The 20,837-nt window shown below is 45.7% G+C and overlaps 1 protein-coding gene across 1 annotated transcript in view; it reads right to left on the reverse strand.

Annotated features, from left to right (window-relative positions):
• PSMD2 (proteasome 26S subunit, non-ATPase 2) overlaps positions 1-20,837 on the reverse strand; it is a 153,010-nt gene that overhangs the window by 36,270 nt on the left and 95,903 nt on the right. Inside the window, exons 15-17 of the mRNA XM_029617179.1 lie at positions 15,339-15,484; positions 7,803-7,886; positions 737-905 (exon numbers count right to left, since the gene is read on the reverse strand). Coding sequence (XP_029473039.1) covers positions 737-905; positions 7,803-7,886; positions 15,339-15,484 — 399 coding nt within the window. The remainder of the gene's footprint in view (positions 1-736; positions 906-7,802; positions 7,887-15,338; positions 15,485-20,837) is intronic.

The following is a 20,837-nucleotide window of genomic DNA, read 5'->3' on the forward strand; positions in this document are numbered from 1 at the left end:
AAAACGGAGCGAGAGAACGAGCCGAAACAAAACCAAAATAACACTGTTTTTTGTTTTTCTTGTACTTGCCGCTGGCCCTGGTCCTGATTCTTCCTCTCCAGCGGGGGTGAGTGAACCGGGCTCCCCGGTGTCACCCCCGACGCTGCTGCCAGAACAGGCCGGGTCCTCAACCCCAGCAGCGGCCTCAACCAGAGGGGGATGGTCCCCTCAGGACCTTACAACCCCCCTGGGAGGCTTACAGGACTCGGGCTTCAGAAGTGCTACTTTTCCTTTTCTGAATATTTCCTTTTTTTTTTTTTTTTTTTAAACAGATTCCCCTGATTAGCTAACTCACTAACCAGGATCAACCGAGACTGTGGGTGGACCTGCCCCATCTGCTGGAGACAGAGAAAGACTGAGGGGCTGTGGGTGGCGCCTTACTATATGTAGGGCTGCCCGACAAGTTTTGCTCTGTCTCCATCTGCTGGTGCGGAGTCACAACCCAGGTGTCTGGACTGATCCTGGTACGTACAGGGAACTGATTATTGCTGAGAGGCTTCCTTCGCCCTCCCTCCCCCCCGAGATTTAGAGAGCTCCAAAGCTGGACATCGACAGCACCTAGTGACCACAGCAATAATCCATGACCCTGCATGTGCCTGGGAATTCTCACATCCCTGCCTCCTCCTCCTTTAATATAATATGCACATGCACCATGGCATCGGTCTCATTTTATGCCCAGTATCAGGGTTGTTCTTACCACTCCCCACCATGCCCATAGCAAAGATGGAGTTATAGGAGACCTCTGGGTCAGCGTCATGAGAAAACTTGCTGAGGGTGTCCAAGATGTTAAGACGTGGGTTTGAGACAGAAATAAGGGCCAGCGCAAGTGGGACGGCTCTCCTCAGCGTAGGCTCACCATACCGCAGCTGTCAGAAAGAAGAAAGATATGCACCACTGGAACATCAAAAAGCAAAGGGGAAGCAATATCACATCACACATCTGCCCTAGACGATAGAAAGTCCAGTACGCCTTACATCTTTCTTCAGTGATGACAGGAGAAAGCAGCCTTGGACTCCAAATACATCTATTCAAGAAAATACTCAGACTTCTCTCAGCAAACAAACAAAATTATCAGCAACCAAGTCACTGGTTCCTGCTGACCGAACCTTTTTGTAGTCTGTGGAATCAGCACAGGAATCCTTTAACACAGATATTCTCAATAGTCCTCCTATGAATTAGCCCATTTGATTTTCTTAAAAAGGAAAAAAAGAAAGAGTTCACGTTCTAGTTCACCAGCTCCTTGCAGGGACCACACTGGGAGTGCACTACTTGCCTGACTGGAGGACCAGGACATGCATGCGAGTCTATGAATTAGTGTTGTATTATATTATCTTCTCTCTCTTTTTGCTCTTCTGTACATAAGGTGTTGCCAGCAATCATTTCATTTATAAGATCTATTTTCTTATATGCACTTTTTCTATAGTGTCGGATGTCAATTATATTTTTGCCAGAACACGTGCATTATAATACTGTTTTATCAAGTAACTTTTTCTACTGATCTCCCCTGTCCACGTTCTCTTCCCCACATACTTATCAGTTACATGGCCATTACAGATACCAAGCTGGGGACCAAAAATCCCTTCTGGTCAGCAGTGGCTGGAAGTAATGTGCTGCCCAGATGGACCTAAAGGGTCATCTCACCCCACAGAAGATACACTGCAGAGGGCACGAATCTCTAACTCTAGCATTTATCAACTTTTTCAAGCCCATGGCACAACTATATTAACACAATTATGTGGCACACCAGCCTCCACGGAGCAGGCAGTGCAGCTATGGAGAGGACTTGACTGGGGAAGCACTGAAAGCCCTACCAATCTCTTCCAAATTTTAAAATGAAGGGAAAGAAGGCAGCGACTCACATGAAGCCATCACAATCGACCAGCTCCCTAGTAGTACTACTAATTTCTATATGCAGCACGGTACAAACACACACAAAAGACAAGACTATGTACAAGTGCAGGAGGAGGGAGAAGTGGCTGTGATGTGGGCAACTAGCTTGATTCGTTACCTTGGCTACCACATGTGGCTGCCAGAGCTTCTCCAAGGCTGCTGCTCCCGACACTCAGAACGAGTCACATCCAGTGTCTGGTGCAAGCTTTCCCTGTCTCATTCAGCTTGGGGGATAAGAGAGGAGGGGGAAGATGAGAAGATGCTGTGTGCACTATTTGTGCTGCACAGCTATCCATGCCCTGCATGCTGCCCATTAATTACCACACTCCGGGGACTCGTGCTGGAGCTAGGAAGAAGAGGCATGCACGATTACACATGAACTCAAAAAGGAGCTCCTACACATTGAAGAGCCACCGCTGGCCTTGAGCCCAGGGTGCTGGCCTGGATCGCACATGTGGCACACTGATCAGGTCTGATGGCACACCAGTTGGTAGACACTGCTATACTCCCTCAACTCCTCATGAATAGACCCCTCTGTATGCATGAATGGAGCCCTCTCTTACTCTCCACGAGCAGAGGTGAGACCATTCTCGCTCTCCCCCCCCATGAACAAAAGGGCACCTCACCTTACCAGTTATGTGCAAAAGAGAGGAACCTAAGTTGCCCTTCTCAATCCCAACAAAGGCCACCAAAGGAGACTTTGTCAGGGCAGATCCAGTCATTCCCAAAATACTGTTCAAACAGATACTTTATCCTGAACTTTCAAAGTAAATTTATGCAAAGTAAATTTGCTTTGAAAATTTGTGAGTGAATGGAATCGGGGACATGTTTTATTTTATTTTTTGCAGGTTTTAAATACAGTCATAAGTTATCTTGTTATAGAAAATATAGTCACCAATCATGTCAAACCAGAAGAAAGCGATTGCAGATTTAAATACATTTAACATCCACAAGATGGTGACCTCATTAAACCCAATATAATAAGAGGTGTTCCACCAGCCAAATTCAAAATGCATGGGTTTTGCTTTCGCACCAGCAGATGGAGACAGAACTGTTTTGCTGTCATTGCCCTATTAAGAACACCATAAAGCCTGCAGAACCTCAGTATTACTGTACCAAAGCAAAGAACACAATTCCTCCACTTCTGATGAACACCCAATTGTACCTGACCCTTATGCAGACCTAAGGACCAAACAATAAAACTTTAGCAAACTGAACACACTGTCTTACGCAGAAACAAATTCTACAAGACACAGATTTCCAACGGCAAGTGGAGCCGAACCACATAATCCTGAGATTGCGGATTCCAACGAGATAGCACTGAAGAGGATGCATATGCACCCTTGCCCACGGCACCACTTCCAGGGTTGCTGCCATCAAGTCGAGTACCTGTAGGAAGGACCACACTGTTGGGCGTATGGTATTTATCAACTGATGCACTTGAGACATCAATCTCCAGATCCAAACGTCTGACAGGAAAACTGTCATGTCCCGTGTCGAACCGGACCCCCAGATACTACAACGACTGGGATGGTTGAAGATTGCTCTTGGTCAGATCCACCATTCAATCAAGCACCTGCAATAAGGAGATCACCTTGTGCATCACCAGGTGGCTCTACCTGAGACTTGGCTCGAATCAGCCAGTCATCCAAATATGGGTGCACCAGGAGTCCTTTTTGCAAGGCCACAGCTACCACCACCATAATCTTGGAAAATGTTCAGAGAGCGATAGCTAGACCAAAAGGCAGAGCCTGAAACTGATATTGGCACCCTAACACCACAAAACGTAGAAAGTGCTGGTGTTCCAATCGGATGGGAATATGAAGTTAAGTCTCTGACAGATCCAAGGTTGTCAGAAATTCCCCCAATTGCACCACCATCACCTTCAAGTGATGGTTCTTGAGAGCAAAGCAGCAGGGGGGGTGAGAAGTCCAACTAACAATAATCAATGAGAAAATATCCAAAAGGAGGGACAACAAAAGGCTAATGTCCTTTATGGTTCAAAATATATTTAATGTATATCGGGCAAATGTGTCAGCATTACCAACATGTATATGATAACTTCACGGTCCCCCCAACACGGGCCATGTTTCGAAAACTGCGTTGGGAGGGAATCCACAGGAAGATGAACAAGTATTAAGAACATAAGAACATAAGAAAATGCCATACTGGGTCAGACCAAGGGTCCATCAAGCCCAGCATCCTGTTTCCAACAGTGGCCAATCCAGGCCATAAGAACCTGGCAAGTACCCAAAAACTAAGTCTATTCCATGTAACCATTGCTAATGGCAGTGGCTATTCTCTAAGTGAACTTAATAGCAGGTAATGGACTTCTCCTCCAAGAACTTATCCAATCCTTTTTTAAACACAGCTATACTAACTGCACGAACCACATTCTCTGGCAACAAATTCCAGAGTTTAATTGTGCGTTGAGTAAAAAAGGGATATAAAGGATCACAATGTCTCAGAATTGAGTAAAAAAGGGATATAAAGGATCACAATGTCTCAGAATGGAGCCTCCAATGGACAAAGTCCAAGGAAACATTAACAAATGGCTTCTCAAGTGGTGATTCAGAGAACTTCTTGAAAATCTTAATATAGGGATCATTGACACAAGAGATGTCCGCGATGTGAAAAACGCTGACAGACAAGACCCAATGGTCTGATGTGATCTCGACCCACCTTCGATAAAAGAGAGAAACATCCCCCTATTTCTTGTTCCGGAAGGTCAGTCAGTAAACCTTCATTGGCAAGCTTGGTTCCAGTGCCTGGAACTGATAATGGCATCCCAGTACCGCAAAGCATAGGAAACGATGCTCTTGCCGGATTGGAATATGTAGGTAGGCTTCGGATAGGTCCAGGGAGGTTAACAACTCTCCTGATTGTATGGCCATTATCACGGAGCGTAGGGTTTTCCATGCGGAAATGAATCACTTGTAGATGTCTGTTGACACTCTAGGTCCAGGATGCGGCGAAAGGAACCTTCCTTCTTGGGTACGATGAAATATATGGAATAACGCCCTGTATTTTCCTGGGGTGCAGTTACTGGGATTATAGCCCTCATCCTGAGCAGCCTTAATAGGGTAGTTGCCACTGCCTGCTACTTGTGCAGGAAGTGGCAAGGAGATATATGTCCCGAGGAGTGCTGTGAAATTCCAGAACATATCCTTCTTGTATGATTTCCAGTACCCATTTGTCCGAAGTGATCTCGACCCACCTCTGGTAGAAGAGGGACAGTTGACCCCCTATCTTTTTGTTCCGAGGATGGGTCAGCAAGACTTCATTGGGGGGTTCGGGACGAATCTGAACCAGAGCCTGATCCTCTCTTGGGCTGCCTACTCCAAAAGGTCGGAGACCTCCCAAAGGACAGATACCTCTGAAATGTCAAGTTTCTGTAGGGGCAAAAGCATTGGGAGCCCTTGGATTGATCCCTCATGGGCAAGGGGTGCTGTAATTCCTCTCTCTTATCTTCTGGTAGCTGGGGTACTGGAGATTTGCCCCATTTAATGTCCAGCTTTTCCAATTTGCTTCAGAAGAGGAGAGATCCTTTAAAGGGCATCTTTGTGAGATTTGCCTTGCAGGTTGCATCTGCTAATTCCACAGCCATAGCTGTCTTCTGGCTGCCACCACTAAGGCCACTCCTCTGGCCGATGTGCGGACTAGGTCCGAGCCCATGTCAGCAGGTTCTAACTGCTCTGGAATTTGCCCAAGTCATCCACGTCCCGAGAGAGGAGCAGGCACGAACGAGCTACAAGGAAACAACAAGAAGCAATCTGTACGGTCATTGCTATTTCATCAAAGGCCTGTTTAAGGATGGACCCCATCCACCTATCATGCGCATCCTTTAAGGCCACTCCTCCCTCCACTGAGATAGTTGTTTGCTTAGAGATGGCACAGACCAGTGCATCCAATTTAGGAAAACGCAAATGTTATCTTGCTGCCGGATCCAGTGGGTATAGAGTTTCTAACGCTCGTCCACCTTTAAAACTTGCTTCTGGGGCATCCCATTCCAGGTCAATCAACTTCTAGATGGCTTCCAATATTGGAAAGTAGCAAGAGGATTTCCGTAGGGAAATCAGAATGGAATTCTTCTTTGGTTCCATCAGAGTCCGCCCCAGGAACTCCCAGCATCTTCAGGGTCTGGGAAATCAGGGCCAGCAATTCATCTCTATGGAAAAAACGTAACTTGATCCGATATGGTTCTAAACCAGGGGAATCTCTCCATCCTCCTCTTCACCCATGCCCTCTGGGTATCTGCCAGCGATACCCTTGGTGAGGTGAGGCATGCCTCGAGGTCTGCCAATAGGACTGGGAGAGGAAGAGCTTACTGGCTGAGGTTCCGCCCGGACAGGGGCAAGTGAGGTAGCATACTGTGCCTGTACAAAGGCTTGAAGGCCCTAAAAAATTTCTACCCAAGAGAAGGCAGTCGGGTCCATGCCTAGCCTAAGAGGTACTGGGAAGGTGCCACTGAATTTCCCTCTCCTATGGATGACCAAGTCCCAGAGATACTCATATCCGCGGTACTTCCAGTTAAGGCTGTGGCTAATCCATCCTCTGAATGGGAGGAGCCGGGCTTAGCAAAATCCAGGGAGGCCAACTCTCCTTGGACTTCCTCACAGTGCTGACATAAGTTGGAATCCAGGTCAGACTGTGAAGCCCTAATATGACAAGCAGCACAGAGAGAAAGGCGCTTATGTTTCTTGGCTGCAAAGCCATTGGAGGCGGTAACTTTGTGTTCTGCCGGCTCGTACTTAAAATTTTAAGCGCAGATTTCAGGTGCCTAGGCGGGAAAGCAGCAAGACGCACCCACAGCCTGTGCGCACGGCTTTAACTGTATTCTGCGCTTATTAGGTTGTGCACGTATGTATGTGCGCAACATTATGTGCACAGCGTGTACCGACATTCTATGGAGGGCAATAAGGCACGCACAAAGACACATACAAGATGGCGCCGCAGCAGCCAACCACAAGTTGTGCCAACCAAACCTAAAGCAGGGACTAGCGCATCGGGGGGGCGCTCAACCCACTCGGAAGCTTACTTCCCCTTACCCCAACGGGATTGGGAACGTCGGTACGGCATGCCGAGCAAGGAGACCGAGGAAGTCTAACTGAAACCCCTCCAAATCTCTCTGAATCAGGATCACTTTTTTTTTTTTTTTTTTTTAAACTTACCTGAGCTCAGCGCTTACCGGCTGAGTACAGAGACGGTCCCTGGCTGCAGGGGGAGAGGGCTTTGGCCATGTTAGGGTGACATCAGCTTTGAAATCTGACTCAGTCTTCGTTTGCTGGCAGGGGAGCATAACCCATTGGCCCTGAGTCCATGTGGCTACACGCTAGGGAACCAGATTTTCTTACTTTTCAACTCCCCTCCCCCTCAAGGAATAGGATCAAGACAGAAAAAGACCACTGACTCCTGGCTTCCCACCCCCTCCCAAACAGGGAAGTGTAGAAGCAAGCCCTTGAGGAGCACAATAGCACACTTCTACTAGTACTCTGGGGTGCTGCGGGCTTCATAGTGCTCTTTATAAGATGATGTCAGCAAACAATTGCTCATTGTCTCCATCTGCTGGCAGGAGGGAAAACCTATGCATTCTGAACTTATCTGATGATCGATAAGGAAAGCCAATGCACATACACAGAGCTGCATGTGCTCAAAAGTAAAGGCAATTTTGTGCCTATATATATATATATATATATATGCATGCCCTAACTCCACCCCCAAAACACCTCCTGCTACTGCACAAAGACACAAAAACGTTGTTTCATGCATTGCTTTTACACACACAACCCCCTGGGTAATTAAAGTCCATTTAGATTCATAAAACTGGGGTTTGTGTATACAAATCCTTTGAAAGTTATCAATTAGTGACTTACCAAATGACCAAAGGTGCGAAGAGCCATTTCTGCTCCAATTTCCTCTCCCATTGCAATAAGTGCGATCCCTAGCACAGCTACACCCTGTCCAAAAGAGTGGAGAGATTACTATGACAGCTTTGAGGTAGGGAAAGAGCAGCAGTGAGGGAAGTGCCAGAGCATGGGACAAGAGGGACTCAAAGGAGGGGACAGAAGATTCTAATTTTCTAGTGAGTTTCATACTCATTCCCCCATCCATCTCCCTTTCCAGAAACTGTAATGGCAAGACAAATTATACATATAGTACTGAACCAACAAATTGCATAATAAAATAATGAGACTGGAAAAGTGTATGCAGACGTACTCAAGATATCAAAAGGCACTTATTCACCAAGGAGAAAATACACTGTGTGTCTTTCCCTACCCCCTCCAACAGTGCACACCATGCCACCCTCTCAATTCCATCTCTCCCAATTTCCCTTCCCTTCATTTGCCCCACTCACTACTTCCCATTCTCTCCCTCATTCAACTTCACTCTCCACCGTTTTCACCCAACTCACTCTATACGTTGTCTCTCTTACATACCAACTACATAATCCTCAGTGTCTCAAGTATAGGAGTACTTAGGCCTTCCTCAGTAAAGTCTCAAAAAATGTTGTCTTGCTTTACTGTCCTTCATGAGCCATGAGATCTCAGCAATGTGGTCTACTTGATATTCCTTCATCCAAGCAGGCTAGGCTGGTTGAGACTAGATATTGTTCCTTTTCTGTGGCAGCTCCCAGCTTTTGGAACACATTGCCTGAAACTGGGTTGCTCTAACACATTCAAGTCAATGTTCAAAACATTTCTTTGTAAGCAGGTGTATTTTTCTAGCTGTTATACTTGTAAACATTACTAATTCATGTTTAATGCCTGCATTCAATGTTCAAGTCATGATTTTATTTTGTTTGACATCTTGTAAGATATTTTATGTATGTTCAAGTAGGTACATTGCTTAGTGTCTGATGCATAGGGGATCTATACATTTTAATAAAAATAATAAAGATGGACAGTTTGAAAGTATCATTTCAACTCTTCATATATTCCTTTCAAATATCAAATCTCATCTAAAACCATTCACTGTTTTTTCTGCTGATACTAGGTCACAGATAGATGGATTCAACTGGCCATAAAGACGTTTGTGGCTAAATAAGGAATTTGTACGTTAATGTTATTTCTTGTTTTGCCCTGGGGCTTTGTTTCCTCCTACAAGATTTCCTTTTTGTTAACAATCAATAAGCTTTGGTCACCCTGATCTTGCAGCATTCTGCAGTTTTTAGCAAGCTGGGTCTGAAAGGGTTAACCTTGACGCCCGCGGCTGAGTGATGGCTGCTTCCATATCAAATTACTTACAGAGGAGAATATGGCACTCCCAGAATGTGTAAATAGGAAAAAGGAAGCATTGTGTCCCGGCTGATCATAGTAAATTACAGTTCTGACTGAAAGCAGAGTGTTCCCGTCTGCAGGTGAGTTAAGTGTAACTAGATAGTGTTCTCTATATAATCTATTTTCCTTTCCCCTACCTGCTGCACATTCCATCTTTTTACATTCATTTTCCCCTCTTATTTTGGTAAACGTTTTAGTTTGTTAGCTCTTTGTCGCAGATTGATCAGTGAACCACAGAAATATGTTGCTGCATAATCCCAGTATTTCTGGTGTGTGGTCTCCAAGTATGCTTTATGGGAACTGTGATTTATGCTGAGGTTTATTTTTTATGCTGTATCATGCTTTGAACAAACAACGAAAAGACATGAATTAAATTACAACAGCATCAACCCTGAACTTTTATTGGGTTGCAGTACACCCAGAAACCACCAAGAGATAGCATGTGGACAGGGTACCTGTCCAGAGGCAAACAAGAAGGGGGGCAAGAGATTACTAGAACAGAGGAATTTATCTGTAGCCAAGTCCTGTGCAATGCCTGTTAGGACTCAAGTAGCCAAGAGTTTAACCTCTAGTGGTCACAGAAACAGTGCTATGGCATTGCATGACAGCATCCATTTGTTTTTCTTTTATAAAATTGTGCAAGAAGATAATGGCTATATTACAGCCAATTCCTCAGTCCTGATGCTGGTCCGTATCCTCTGTTCATATGTTTCTGGCCTGGTGGGAAGATACCAGATATGTTTATAATGCTGCTGTTTTTTGGGAGAAACTGGTGAAGCTACTGTATTCATGTTTGTTTTTCTATGTACTTGCTATATAGCATTCACCAATAGAACTGTTTTTAAAAAAAAAAATTTGCCTGACAGGACCTTCCCCTGGTGAATCCATGCTGCCTCTGATTCAGCAATTTTTCTGACTGTAGATCGTTCACTATTCTTTCCTTCAGCAGCGACTCCATTACCTTTCCCACCACCGAGTTAAGGCTAACCGGCCTGTAGTTTCCAGCCTCCTCTCTGCTCCCAGTTTTGTGAAGCGGGACCACCAACGCTCTTCTCCAGCACCACTCCCGTTTCCAGGGATCTATTGAACAGGTCATGCAGCAGACCCACCAGCATCTCTTGAGGTCCCTCAGTATTCTGGGATGAACCTCATCAGGCTTTGTCCACTTTCAGTTTTCCTAGCTCTTCCCATACATTCTCTTCTGTAAACAGAGTTTCGTCTACTCCATCCCCCTCCAATGTCTTGTCAACTAGCGACGGTCCTTCTCCAGGGTCTTCTTTAGTGAACACCGAACTGAAGTATTCGTTTAATATTTCCGCCTTTTCTTCATCTCTCTCCACACATTGATCCTTTCCACCTTTCAATTTCACTATACTACTTTGGACCTTTCTCTGATGTATCTGAAAAATGTTTTGTCACCTCTTTACCTCTTTAGCAATCCTTTCTTCCGCTTGATTTTTCGCTTTCTTGATTGCTTTCTTCGTCTACCTCATTTTCTCCAGATATTCTTCCTTGTGTTCCTCCCTTTGGGATCCTTTATATTTCTTGAACGCTGTTCTTTTTGCTTTTATGTCATCAGCCACCTTCTTTAGGAACCAGATAGGTTTCTTATTTCTCTTATTGTTTACTTTTCCAACTTATAGATTAGTTGCCTTTGTAACTGCTCCTTTTAGTTTGGCCCACTGTTGTTCCATCTCACCTATTTTCTCCCAGTCTTCAAGTTCTCCCTTAGGTAATTCCCCATTTCAACAAAGTCCATATTTTTGAAATGCGGAACTTGGATCTTTGTGTGACTTCTCCCTATCCTATTTGCAATATCAAACCATACTGTTTGATCACTGGTGCTGAGGTGGGTACCACCCGGACATCAGACGCGTTATCCCCAATAGTGAGCACTAAATCGAGTATAGCTCCCTCCCTCATGGGTTCCAATACCATTTGTTTGAACAGAGCCCCTGGCAGGGCATCCACTATCTCTCTACTTCTGTTAGATTCTGCAGAAGGGATTCTCCAGTCTACGTCTGGCAGATTAAAATCTCCAACAATCACTTCTCCTTTCCCATCTTTTGGATGTCTTCAACCAGATTTCTGTCTAGCTCTTCTGTTTGACTCAGAGGCCTGTAAACCACTCCAGTAAAAATGGATGCACTATCCTATCTTCCTTGCAGCTCAGATGCTTGAATATTGTTTTTGACATAAAGAGCTATTCCTCCCCCTTTTCTTTCCTCGCTGACCTTCCTTAAATTATAGCCCCGTATGGCTGTATCCCAGTCATGCAATTCCATGAACCACATCTACGTGACAGCAACAATGTCCAAGTCCGCCTCCACCATTAAGGCTTGCAGGTCTGGGATTTTTTTGCCCAGACTATAAGCATTTGTGCTCATATCTTTCCAGCTTCTCATTCAGGTTACTGCTTTTCTTGGACTTTTGTGTCTTGTTCAGATGGCTTATGCTATCCCCTTCACCCATTTCCACTGTATTTGTATTTGAGGGGTGACATTCTAATTTCCTTCTGTCACCCCCGTCGTTTAGTTTAAGTGCATTATAGCATAGGATTTGAATTTCTCTCTTAGGATCCTTTTTCCTGCCAGAGACAGATGTAAGCCATCTTTGACCTAGAGCCTTTTTACTATTCCATACAAGGCCCCAGCCTCCAATATATCCAAAACTTTGTTCCTTACACCAAGTTTTGAGCCATGCATTGAAGTTATCTCTATGGCTTAACCTCTCTTTCCCCTTTCCATGAACAGGCAGCACTTCTGAAAAGGTAATAGTCTTCGCCATGTGACTAATCTGTTTCACCAGAGACTGGAAGTCTCTCTATCACTTGGATGTTGTTTCTAGCAAGGTCGTTGGTTCCCAAATGGATGATAACTTTAATGTCTTTGTTTTCATCTTTGATCACTTTGACTATTTGAATAGCATTTCCACCAGCCGATGATCCTGGAAGGCTTTTAACTGTAGTGTTTCCCTCGAAAAAACAGTTAACTCTTACCCATGGCTGTTCACCAGACTATCTGCTATTGAGTTTCAACAGCCCCTCCCCAGATAAGCTGACTACCTAGAAAAAGATTACAGGACTTGCACTACAGAAATGCAGAATATCACCAAGAAAGCAGTCTAAAATGAGGCTATTTTTTTTTTTTTTTACTTAACTGGCCACAAAAATCTGTAGTTACGGCTGTCTCCTTACAATCCAAATCAGACTGAGGAGTTCTTAATGGCCCCATTCTTCCTTTGGCTCTGGAAGCGCCACTGCCAACTGAAAATGACAGGTCAGAGTGTCTCTCACCACTGACTTCTTTGTTTTCGAAGGACAAAGGGCCACTATAATCACATCCAACATTGAACAAGTAAATCTAATGCATAAACATCTTTTATGACTGACAGAACCCACTCATGTGTCATAATGTGGGTCCAGTCCTCAAACAATTGTGACATCTGCGCCCCCCCCCCCCCCTTTATTTCCTGCAATGAATAGTGGACTCTGAACTTCATTGCATGGAGTTTCCTCCTCCAAAGCCACCGCCAACGCCCTCCCGAGCACCTCTGTGGTCGCACGAAAGATCTGAGACTTGCTACTCTACTGTTTCTAAGAGCTGAAAGCCGAAGAGGAGGAGGTGGCACATTCCTAAACTTTAGTCTACAGGGAATTACTTTTCTAGAATTGCTGGGCTTGTCTTCTAGGAACACAAGTGGCTTGACTGTCTGTAATGCTTCACCAACTTTTTCTAGGTACTCCCCAAACAGGAGCTTTCCCCTGAAGGGCAACTTCCCCAAACAAGACTTAGACCAACATCAGCCAACCAATTATGTAGCCATAGCAAATGCCTAGCCGACACCAAAATCACCATCCCTCTAACCAAAGTACAAATGAGATCATAGTGGACATCTACAAGAAAGGCAAGACTAGCTTCCAACCAGAAGGCCTTCTACAGACATCTCACCAGCACCTAATGCAAACAGGCCTTAAATAGCTGCTCTACACAAGCCACCCTTAATGCCAAGGCCGAAACCTCAAAAACGTGCCTAAAATAGAGCTCTCTATTTCTATCCTAACCATCCTTCAAGACTGCCGAACCTTCAGCTGGAATGGTGGTCCTCTTTGTAACCACCAAAATGAAGGCATCCTCTTTACGAAACTTTAAAAAACTTCCAAGGCTTCCTCTGGCAGAGGGTAAACTTCATTTATGGCCCCATACACCTTAAGGCCAGACTCCACAACATCCCACTCCACAGAGACCAAGACTTTCAGCACTCTGGAAAGGAAACACCTTTGTGGACCTCGGGGTATCTTTCTCCTGCATCGGCTTAGGACACTGTTCCTTATTCAAGCTCTGCCAGAACTTGCATAATCATGTTTAGTAGTTCTTCCCTTTTAAACAAATGTACCACTTGGGGATCATCCCCCTCTGCCATCAGAATCTCCCACTCCTCCTCCAGAGGGTCCCCATCCAGATCGCTTTCTATATAGTCTCCAGGGACTAAATCTCTCAAGGGACTAACCCCGAATCCCCTGAGCAGGTGTCCCAATACAGGTCCAACTCTTTCTTAGGTCTCTTGGACTGAGAGAGCACTAAGAGTGGGAGCAAGAGAAGGCCCTAAGGTAACGGACTTTTTCTTAGCAGCACCTTGCCTAATCAAATAAGTCTGGTGCACCAATACTACAAAATCAGGATAAAATGGTTCCACTGTAGTGTCGTCTTCCTTTATCTGTGCTCCCAACTCCCCCACCACTGGTGCCTTCACATTGAGACCCAGGCTGCTCCACAGGAGACAGCACTGGAGGATTGAGAGTGCCCTTCCTTCTGAAGCATTGCTTTTCCCTGCCGCCAGACAGCAGCTTCCTAAATACCGCAACACCACAGAATTCTACTTAGAAACCTTCCTAGCTACACCTGGATTTTTTTTAATACAGCTTCTTAAAGCTATAGGAATCCAGAAAGGAAAACCTAGGGAAAATCCCCCAAAGAAAGGGAAAAAAAAAAAAGAGGGAGGGGGTACTTTTCTTGATGGTGTTTTCTCCAGAGATCTCCGAGCAGGATCACCAGGAAGGAGGGGATGGAGGAGAAAAGAAGGAACCAATACCACTGGTTTTCAGTCCCCCTCCAGGATCAGGGCTCTGCCAGCGAAGAATCACAGACACCCCCCTTTGCTCACTTAGTACTCAATAGGGAGGGGGGTGGGAATCACACCATTACCCTTGAGAGTCCATCCAACAGATCCAAAGACTGCAGATCTGGCACTTCTACCATTTGCTCGAGACAGAGAAATACTGGAAGGCAGTTCCTTATAAGCCGTTTCCAGCATCTGCTGGTAGGGGAGAGAAACCCAGGCTACTGGACTGATAAAGATAAAGAAATGGCACTTTTCTCTCCCCTGTCCCCTATCCCTACACCAGCTCCCTTTCCTATAGCCTGGTGAGCCCCCTGCCCCCTCACTCTCCTTCCTATACCTGGTGAGCTCCCGTGGCCTCCTTATACCTGGTGAGCCCCCTGCCCCCTCACTCTCCTTCCCATACCTGGTGAGCCCCCTGCCCCCTCACTCTCCTTCCCATACCTGGTGAGCCCCCTGCCCCCTCACTCTCCTTCCTATACCTGGTGAGCCCCCTGCCCCCTCACTCTCCTTCCTATACCTGGTGAGCTCCCTGCCCCCTCACTCTCCTTCCTATACCTGGTGAGCCCCCTGCCCCCTCACTCTCCTTCCTATACCTGGTGAGCCCCCTGCCCCCTCACTCTCCTTCCCATACCTGGTGAGCCCCCTGCCCCCTCACTCTCCTTCCCATACCTGGTGAGCCCCCTGCCCCCTCACTCTCCTTCCCATACCTGGTGAGCCCCCTGCCCCCTCACTCTCCTTCCTATACCTGGTGAGCCCCCTGCCCCCTCCCTCTCCTTCCCATACCTGGTGAGCCCCCTGCCCCCTCACTCTCCTTCCTATACCTGGTGAGCCCCCTGCCCCCTCACTCTCCTTCCCATACCTGGTGAGCCCCCTGCCCCCTCACTCTCCTTCCTATACCTGGTGAGCCCCCTGCCCCCTCACTCTCCTTCCTATACCTGGTGAGCCCCCTGCCCCCTCACTCTCCTTCCTATACCTGGTGAGCCCCCTGCCCCCTCACTCTCCTTCCTATACCTGGTGAGCCCCCATGTCTGCAGAAGCCTCCTTCTTGTCCTTCTCTTTTTTGTCCTTCTTCTCTTTGTCCTCTTCCTTGTCTTTTGAGTCGAAGTGCTGGCTGCAGATGTGAAGGAGCTGCTGGACCTTCAACACGTTACCAGACCCTGTGGAAGAAAGGAAGCAAGGGCCCCGCCACAGGCAAAAGGAAAGATAGGGAGCAGGGATAGCAGAGGTAAAAACATAATGGTTTTTGTAAGGAACCGTTATTTAAACATAGGTAAATACGGGGCCCAAATATTACACTGACAACTTTGCTAATTTACTGAAATCAGAGCCTGGATTTAACCTTTTTTCTCTTTTGCACATGATGAGGGCAATTTTCAAAGGCATTTCCACAGGAAAAGAAGTTTTATCAGCAGAAAAGGCCTTTGACAAAATTGTCCACCCAATGACCTTGTGCAGATTGCCTGTTTGCCAGTAACTTTACTTAGACGGAGGGGGAAGAGCTCCTAGGGCGGAATTGGGGAGGAATCAGCGGTTAAAAAAAAAAAAAAAAGTTTGCATATAAAAGTTTTCCCAAAACAATTTCCACAGATAATAGCTTCACAATTCTGTGCGGGCAAATTTGGTGGGATAATTTTCAAAGCGGAGTTAAGGGCATACATCCGCTTTGAAAACTGGAGTCACTGATGCGTGGTTTTAGTTTAGTTTAAGTACATTTCTTCCTTGAAAATCAAAGCATTGCTTACCTGTAACAGGTGTCCTCCAAGGACAGCAGGATGTTAGTCCTCACACACAGGTGACACAGGATGGTGTCAGACCCGAAAAACATGTCACAGCTTTGACTAAGCTTCCCTAAGCATTATGCCTCATAGGGTCCCTTGAGTCTAATAAAATAGTTTAAATTTAAAAAATTAAACCATCACCATGAAGTGACGACCCAACTCTATGGTGTGGTGGGTGGGTCTCGTGAGGCCTGAACCGTATCTCTACAAAACCTACTAGAATGCAGTACCTGGCTACCCTAAACACCCCGTCCGCTAAACGTACCAACCTCTCCTCCACCAAAAGCCGGGCCATATCCATTGCAGGAACACAATATGGAACACTATGCCCACTAACTTACGCTTTGAGATCTACCCGAATAAATTTAAGCACAATCTAAAGACCTGGCTTTTCAAGCAGGCCTACACCTGAAGGGCCCCACCCACTCAAATTCACCTTGTTCTTCCTCCTTCTTTCTGACTCCTCTCCTCCTTCCTGCGATTGCAGAGCTCTCCACCTATGTCATTCTTTAGCAGCCCAATCTGCCCCCCCCCCATACTCCACTCCTATGTATATTTATCCAGTCCATGATTCTACAATAGACTTCTTCCCCCAGAGCATAAACTATAGTCAAACCCCTTTACTTATTCCATCCTTTTACTTTTTAACTTATTGCTATATCCACATAGTTGGTCATTTTCCATTTCATAGCTCCATGCTGCTCATAATGCTGTACATAGTTCCATGAAAATATTTTTGCTATTTTTTGTTAATTGTTCTCTGTAAAGCTTGTTTGCTATTTTTTTAGTTCTATGTAAACCGATGTGATGTTCCCATACTAATGTCGGTATATAAAAATCCACAAATAAAGGAAAATTGGTTCTTTCCTGCTAATTTTCATTCCTGTAGTACTACAGATCAGTCCAGAATGCTGGGTTATGCCTCACTTCCAGCAGATGGAGTCAGAAAAAGCTGAAAGGCACTCGCTGATAACCCGGTGTGCCATCTGCGGATCCTTCAGTATAATCAATATCAAAAGCAGAATGAAGCAATTTAACAGCCAATGACTAGAACAACTGAACTTATATGAACAATAAACTGTGAACGATATATACAGATAAAGAGTACTGATATAATAAACCTTCTGTATTTTGGTGTGTGCTTTTTTTTTTTTTTAATTCTTCGTAGTCCTTGAAAGGCACTGTGGAGAAAGATAAGGAAAACGAGCGGATGCAGTAGAACACAATACCCCTGGGCGGCATCTGGATTGATCCGTGGTACTACAGGAACGAAAGTTAGCAGGTAAGAACTAATTTTCCTTTCCCTTTATGTGCTCGGATCAGTCCAGACTGCTGGGATGTACCCGAGCTGCCTTAAATGGGGGTGGGAAACGAAGAGTCCCGCTCGAAGTGCACTGCTGCCAAAAGAATCGACGCCCAGAGCCCGAATATCCAAACGGTAATGTTTAGCGAAACACACTGGCTCTCTGCCCAAGATGCCGCTTGAGATCTGATCAAATGTGTCTTAAGACCTTCTGGCACCTGCCACCCATGACAAATGTATGCTGAAGATATAGCTTCCTTTAACTATTGGGCATTAGTGGCCTTCGATGCCTTATGGCCCTTCTTAGGGCCACTCCATAACACAAAAAGATGGTCCGAGAAACGGAAGGGATTAGTCACTTCCAAGTATCGAAGAAGCACCCGGCGGACATCCAATTTTCTCAACTCATGAGCCTGAGGAGAACTGAGATCCAAATCCAAAAAAGCCAGTAACTCTATGGACTGATTCAAGTGAAAGGCCGATACAATCTTCTGCAAGAAAGAAGGCACCGTTCGAAGAGTAACCCCAGAATATGATATGCGCAATAACAGTTCTCTGTAGGATAACGCTTGAATTTCAGATATCCTTCTAGCAGAACAGATAGCCACAAGGAATGCAGTTTTGAGTGTCAAATCCTTCAACGTAGCTTGCTTGAGAGGTACAAAAGGAGGACCGCACAACCCTCGCAGAACCAGGTTTAAACTCCACCGAGGACACACTGGTGGGCGTAAATGCTTGGTCCCCTTCAAAAAACGTGTCATATCAGGATGCCCTGCAAGGGAAACACCGTCAACTTTACCTCTTAAACAGCCCAACGCCGCTATTTGTACATGAAGTGAGCTGTACGCCAATCTTTTCTTCAAGCCATCCTGCTAGAATTTGTACAATAGTGGCTTTGCGTGGGGGAAACCTTCAACCCACCGCACCAGGTATCGAAAACCTTCCAAACCCGCACATAAGTGAGTGAAGTAGAGGTCTTTCGCGCCCGTAATAAAGTGGAGATAACTCCATCCGGATAACCTCTCTTTCTCAACTGCCTCCTCTCATAAGCCAAACCGCTAGACAAAAGCGAGCCGTCTGATCAAAAAATACTGGACCCTGACGAAGTAAGTTCGTTCACCGCCAAGTTGATCGGGTCTGCGAACCACGGCCTCTGTGGCCACTCCGGGGCTACGAGGATAACCGACCCTTGGTGGGACTCTATTCGCCTCAAGACTTTCCCACCAACGGCCAAGGCAGGAACACAGAGAAGCACATCGCGGGGCCACGGGAGAACCCCACCCCTTGTTCCCTCCTGCGACTGAAGAAATGAGCGGCCTTTGCGTTCAGCCGAGTTGCCATCAGATCTAGTCGGGACACTCCCCACAGACGAGTCAGGAGCCGCATCGCCTCCCCGGGCATCTCCCACTCTCCGGGGTCTAGTTGACAACTGAGAAAATCCGCCTGTACATTGTCTACCTCGGCTATGTACTGAAAAAAAGAGGAGGCGGCCTACTGCTAGCTGCAAAAAAGGGGCTAGGCCTCACTTTGCAACTATCCACCAGATTAAACAACATAGAATTAGCCCTTTTCAAATCTGACCATCTCCAACTCGTACTAGTCTACGCACCTCCAGGAAATCTGGACTCAGACCCATCCCCATTGATCGAATTTACGGCCAAACATCTAAACATGGACAAACCAGCTATACTGTTGGGAGATTTTAACCTCCACGTGGTCGCATCACCGCTATCCCCCAATTGTGAAATCTTCCTAAATGCACTCAGCCACTTAGGCCTAAGACAAATTGTCAGCGGTCCCACACACAAAGCGGGCCACATGTTAGACCTTATTTTCATTAATGAAAGCATCACTTCTGCCACCAGCCCCACATGCGTCTCAGTTCCATGGTCGGCCCATCAAATCATCTCATCAGAGCTACAAATCAAAGATCACCCTTTGCCTATCTTCCCTAAAACAACAATTCAGTTCAGGAAACCATGCTCTATCGAACAACTTAGTAATCTGCTTACAAAAGATCTAGATCAGCTCGATCTCACGAACGCTCACTCAGCCACCACCTCTTGGTTCAGGATCACAACCAAGGTTGCATAACAATCATGCCCAACTGTCACAAAATCTCTTCACCCACCCCATGACAATAGGAAACCTTGGTTCACCCCGGAACTAAAAGCCCTCAAGCAAGAGCTACGTAGTAAGGAGCACAGATGGCGTAAGACCCCTTCCACTTCAAATCTATCAAATTATAAAACCTACCTCAATGCCTATAGGAATGCCACACTCAAAGCCAAGAAAGACGACTTCTCCAAAAAAATTCACCACTTCATTTTTGACTCTAAAGCCCTATTCTCATATGTCTCATCTCTTACAAAACCTTCTCCCCCCCACCATACCTGATGAGCAAGCTCTTAATAAGGCTACAGAGCTGGCTATCTTCTTTGAGAATAAGATAGCTAACCTTATTAAGCCCCTCTCTACCTCCTTACTGACAACCCTCCCATTCCAGCACGTCAACACATCGTAGCAGCAATCTTTATTCCTTCGAGACCTCATCTTCGCTGGAAATAGAAAAAATCCTCAAGAAGCTTAAACCTTCATCACACCCGTTGGATGCAATTCCTTCCAATCTTCTTCTCTCCATCCCAACCGTTATTTCAAAATCTTTAGCAGATATCATTAACTGCTCATTGACACAAGGAAAGGTACCTGACCAACTAAAACTAGCAATCCTCAAACCCCTACTAAAAAAATCCCAACCTTCCGACTTCTGACCCTGCAAATTTCCACCCTATAGCGAATCTACCTTTGATCTCCAAAATCATGGAAAGAATTGTAAACAAACAACTGTCAGAATACCTGGAGGAGAACAACATTCTCTCCCCTTTCCAGTTTGGATTCCGAAAATCCCAAAACACCGAAGCCCTTTTAACCTCACTATCGGACACCATCCTTCTTAATCTGGAAAGAAAACAACCATACCTCCTGGCATTACTCGACTTATCGGCAGCATTCGATACCGTTAATCACTCTATCCTTCTGGAGCATCTATCAAACATTGGTATCCAAGGAGTGGCACTCTGCTGGTTCAAATCCTTCCTTGAGAATAGATCGTATAAGGTCAGGATTAATAATAAGGAATCACTCGCCATCAAATCCAATCTGGGAGTCCCACAAGGATCATCCCTCTCTCCCACACTTTTTAACATTTATCTGCTTCCACTTTGCCAATTACTATCCAACCTAAAATTAACGTTTTACCTATACGCTGATGACGTCCAGATTCTTCTCCCAATCACAGATTCACTTCAAAAAACCTGGGCCCACTGGAACAGCTGTCTACATTCGATCAACAGTCTTCTCACCAGCCTTAACCTCATCCTCAATCCAAATAAGACCGAGATCCTCCTCATTTCACCAGATGAAAACCAA

The sequence above is a fragment of the Rhinatrema bivittatum genome, chromosome 9 (genome assembly GCF_901001135.1).
Source record: "Rhinatrema bivittatum chromosome 9, aRhiBiv1.1, whole genome shotgun sequence".
NCBI classification, from domain to species: Eukaryota; Metazoa; Chordata; class Amphibia; order Gymnophiona; family Rhinatrematidae; genus Rhinatrema; species Rhinatrema bivittatum.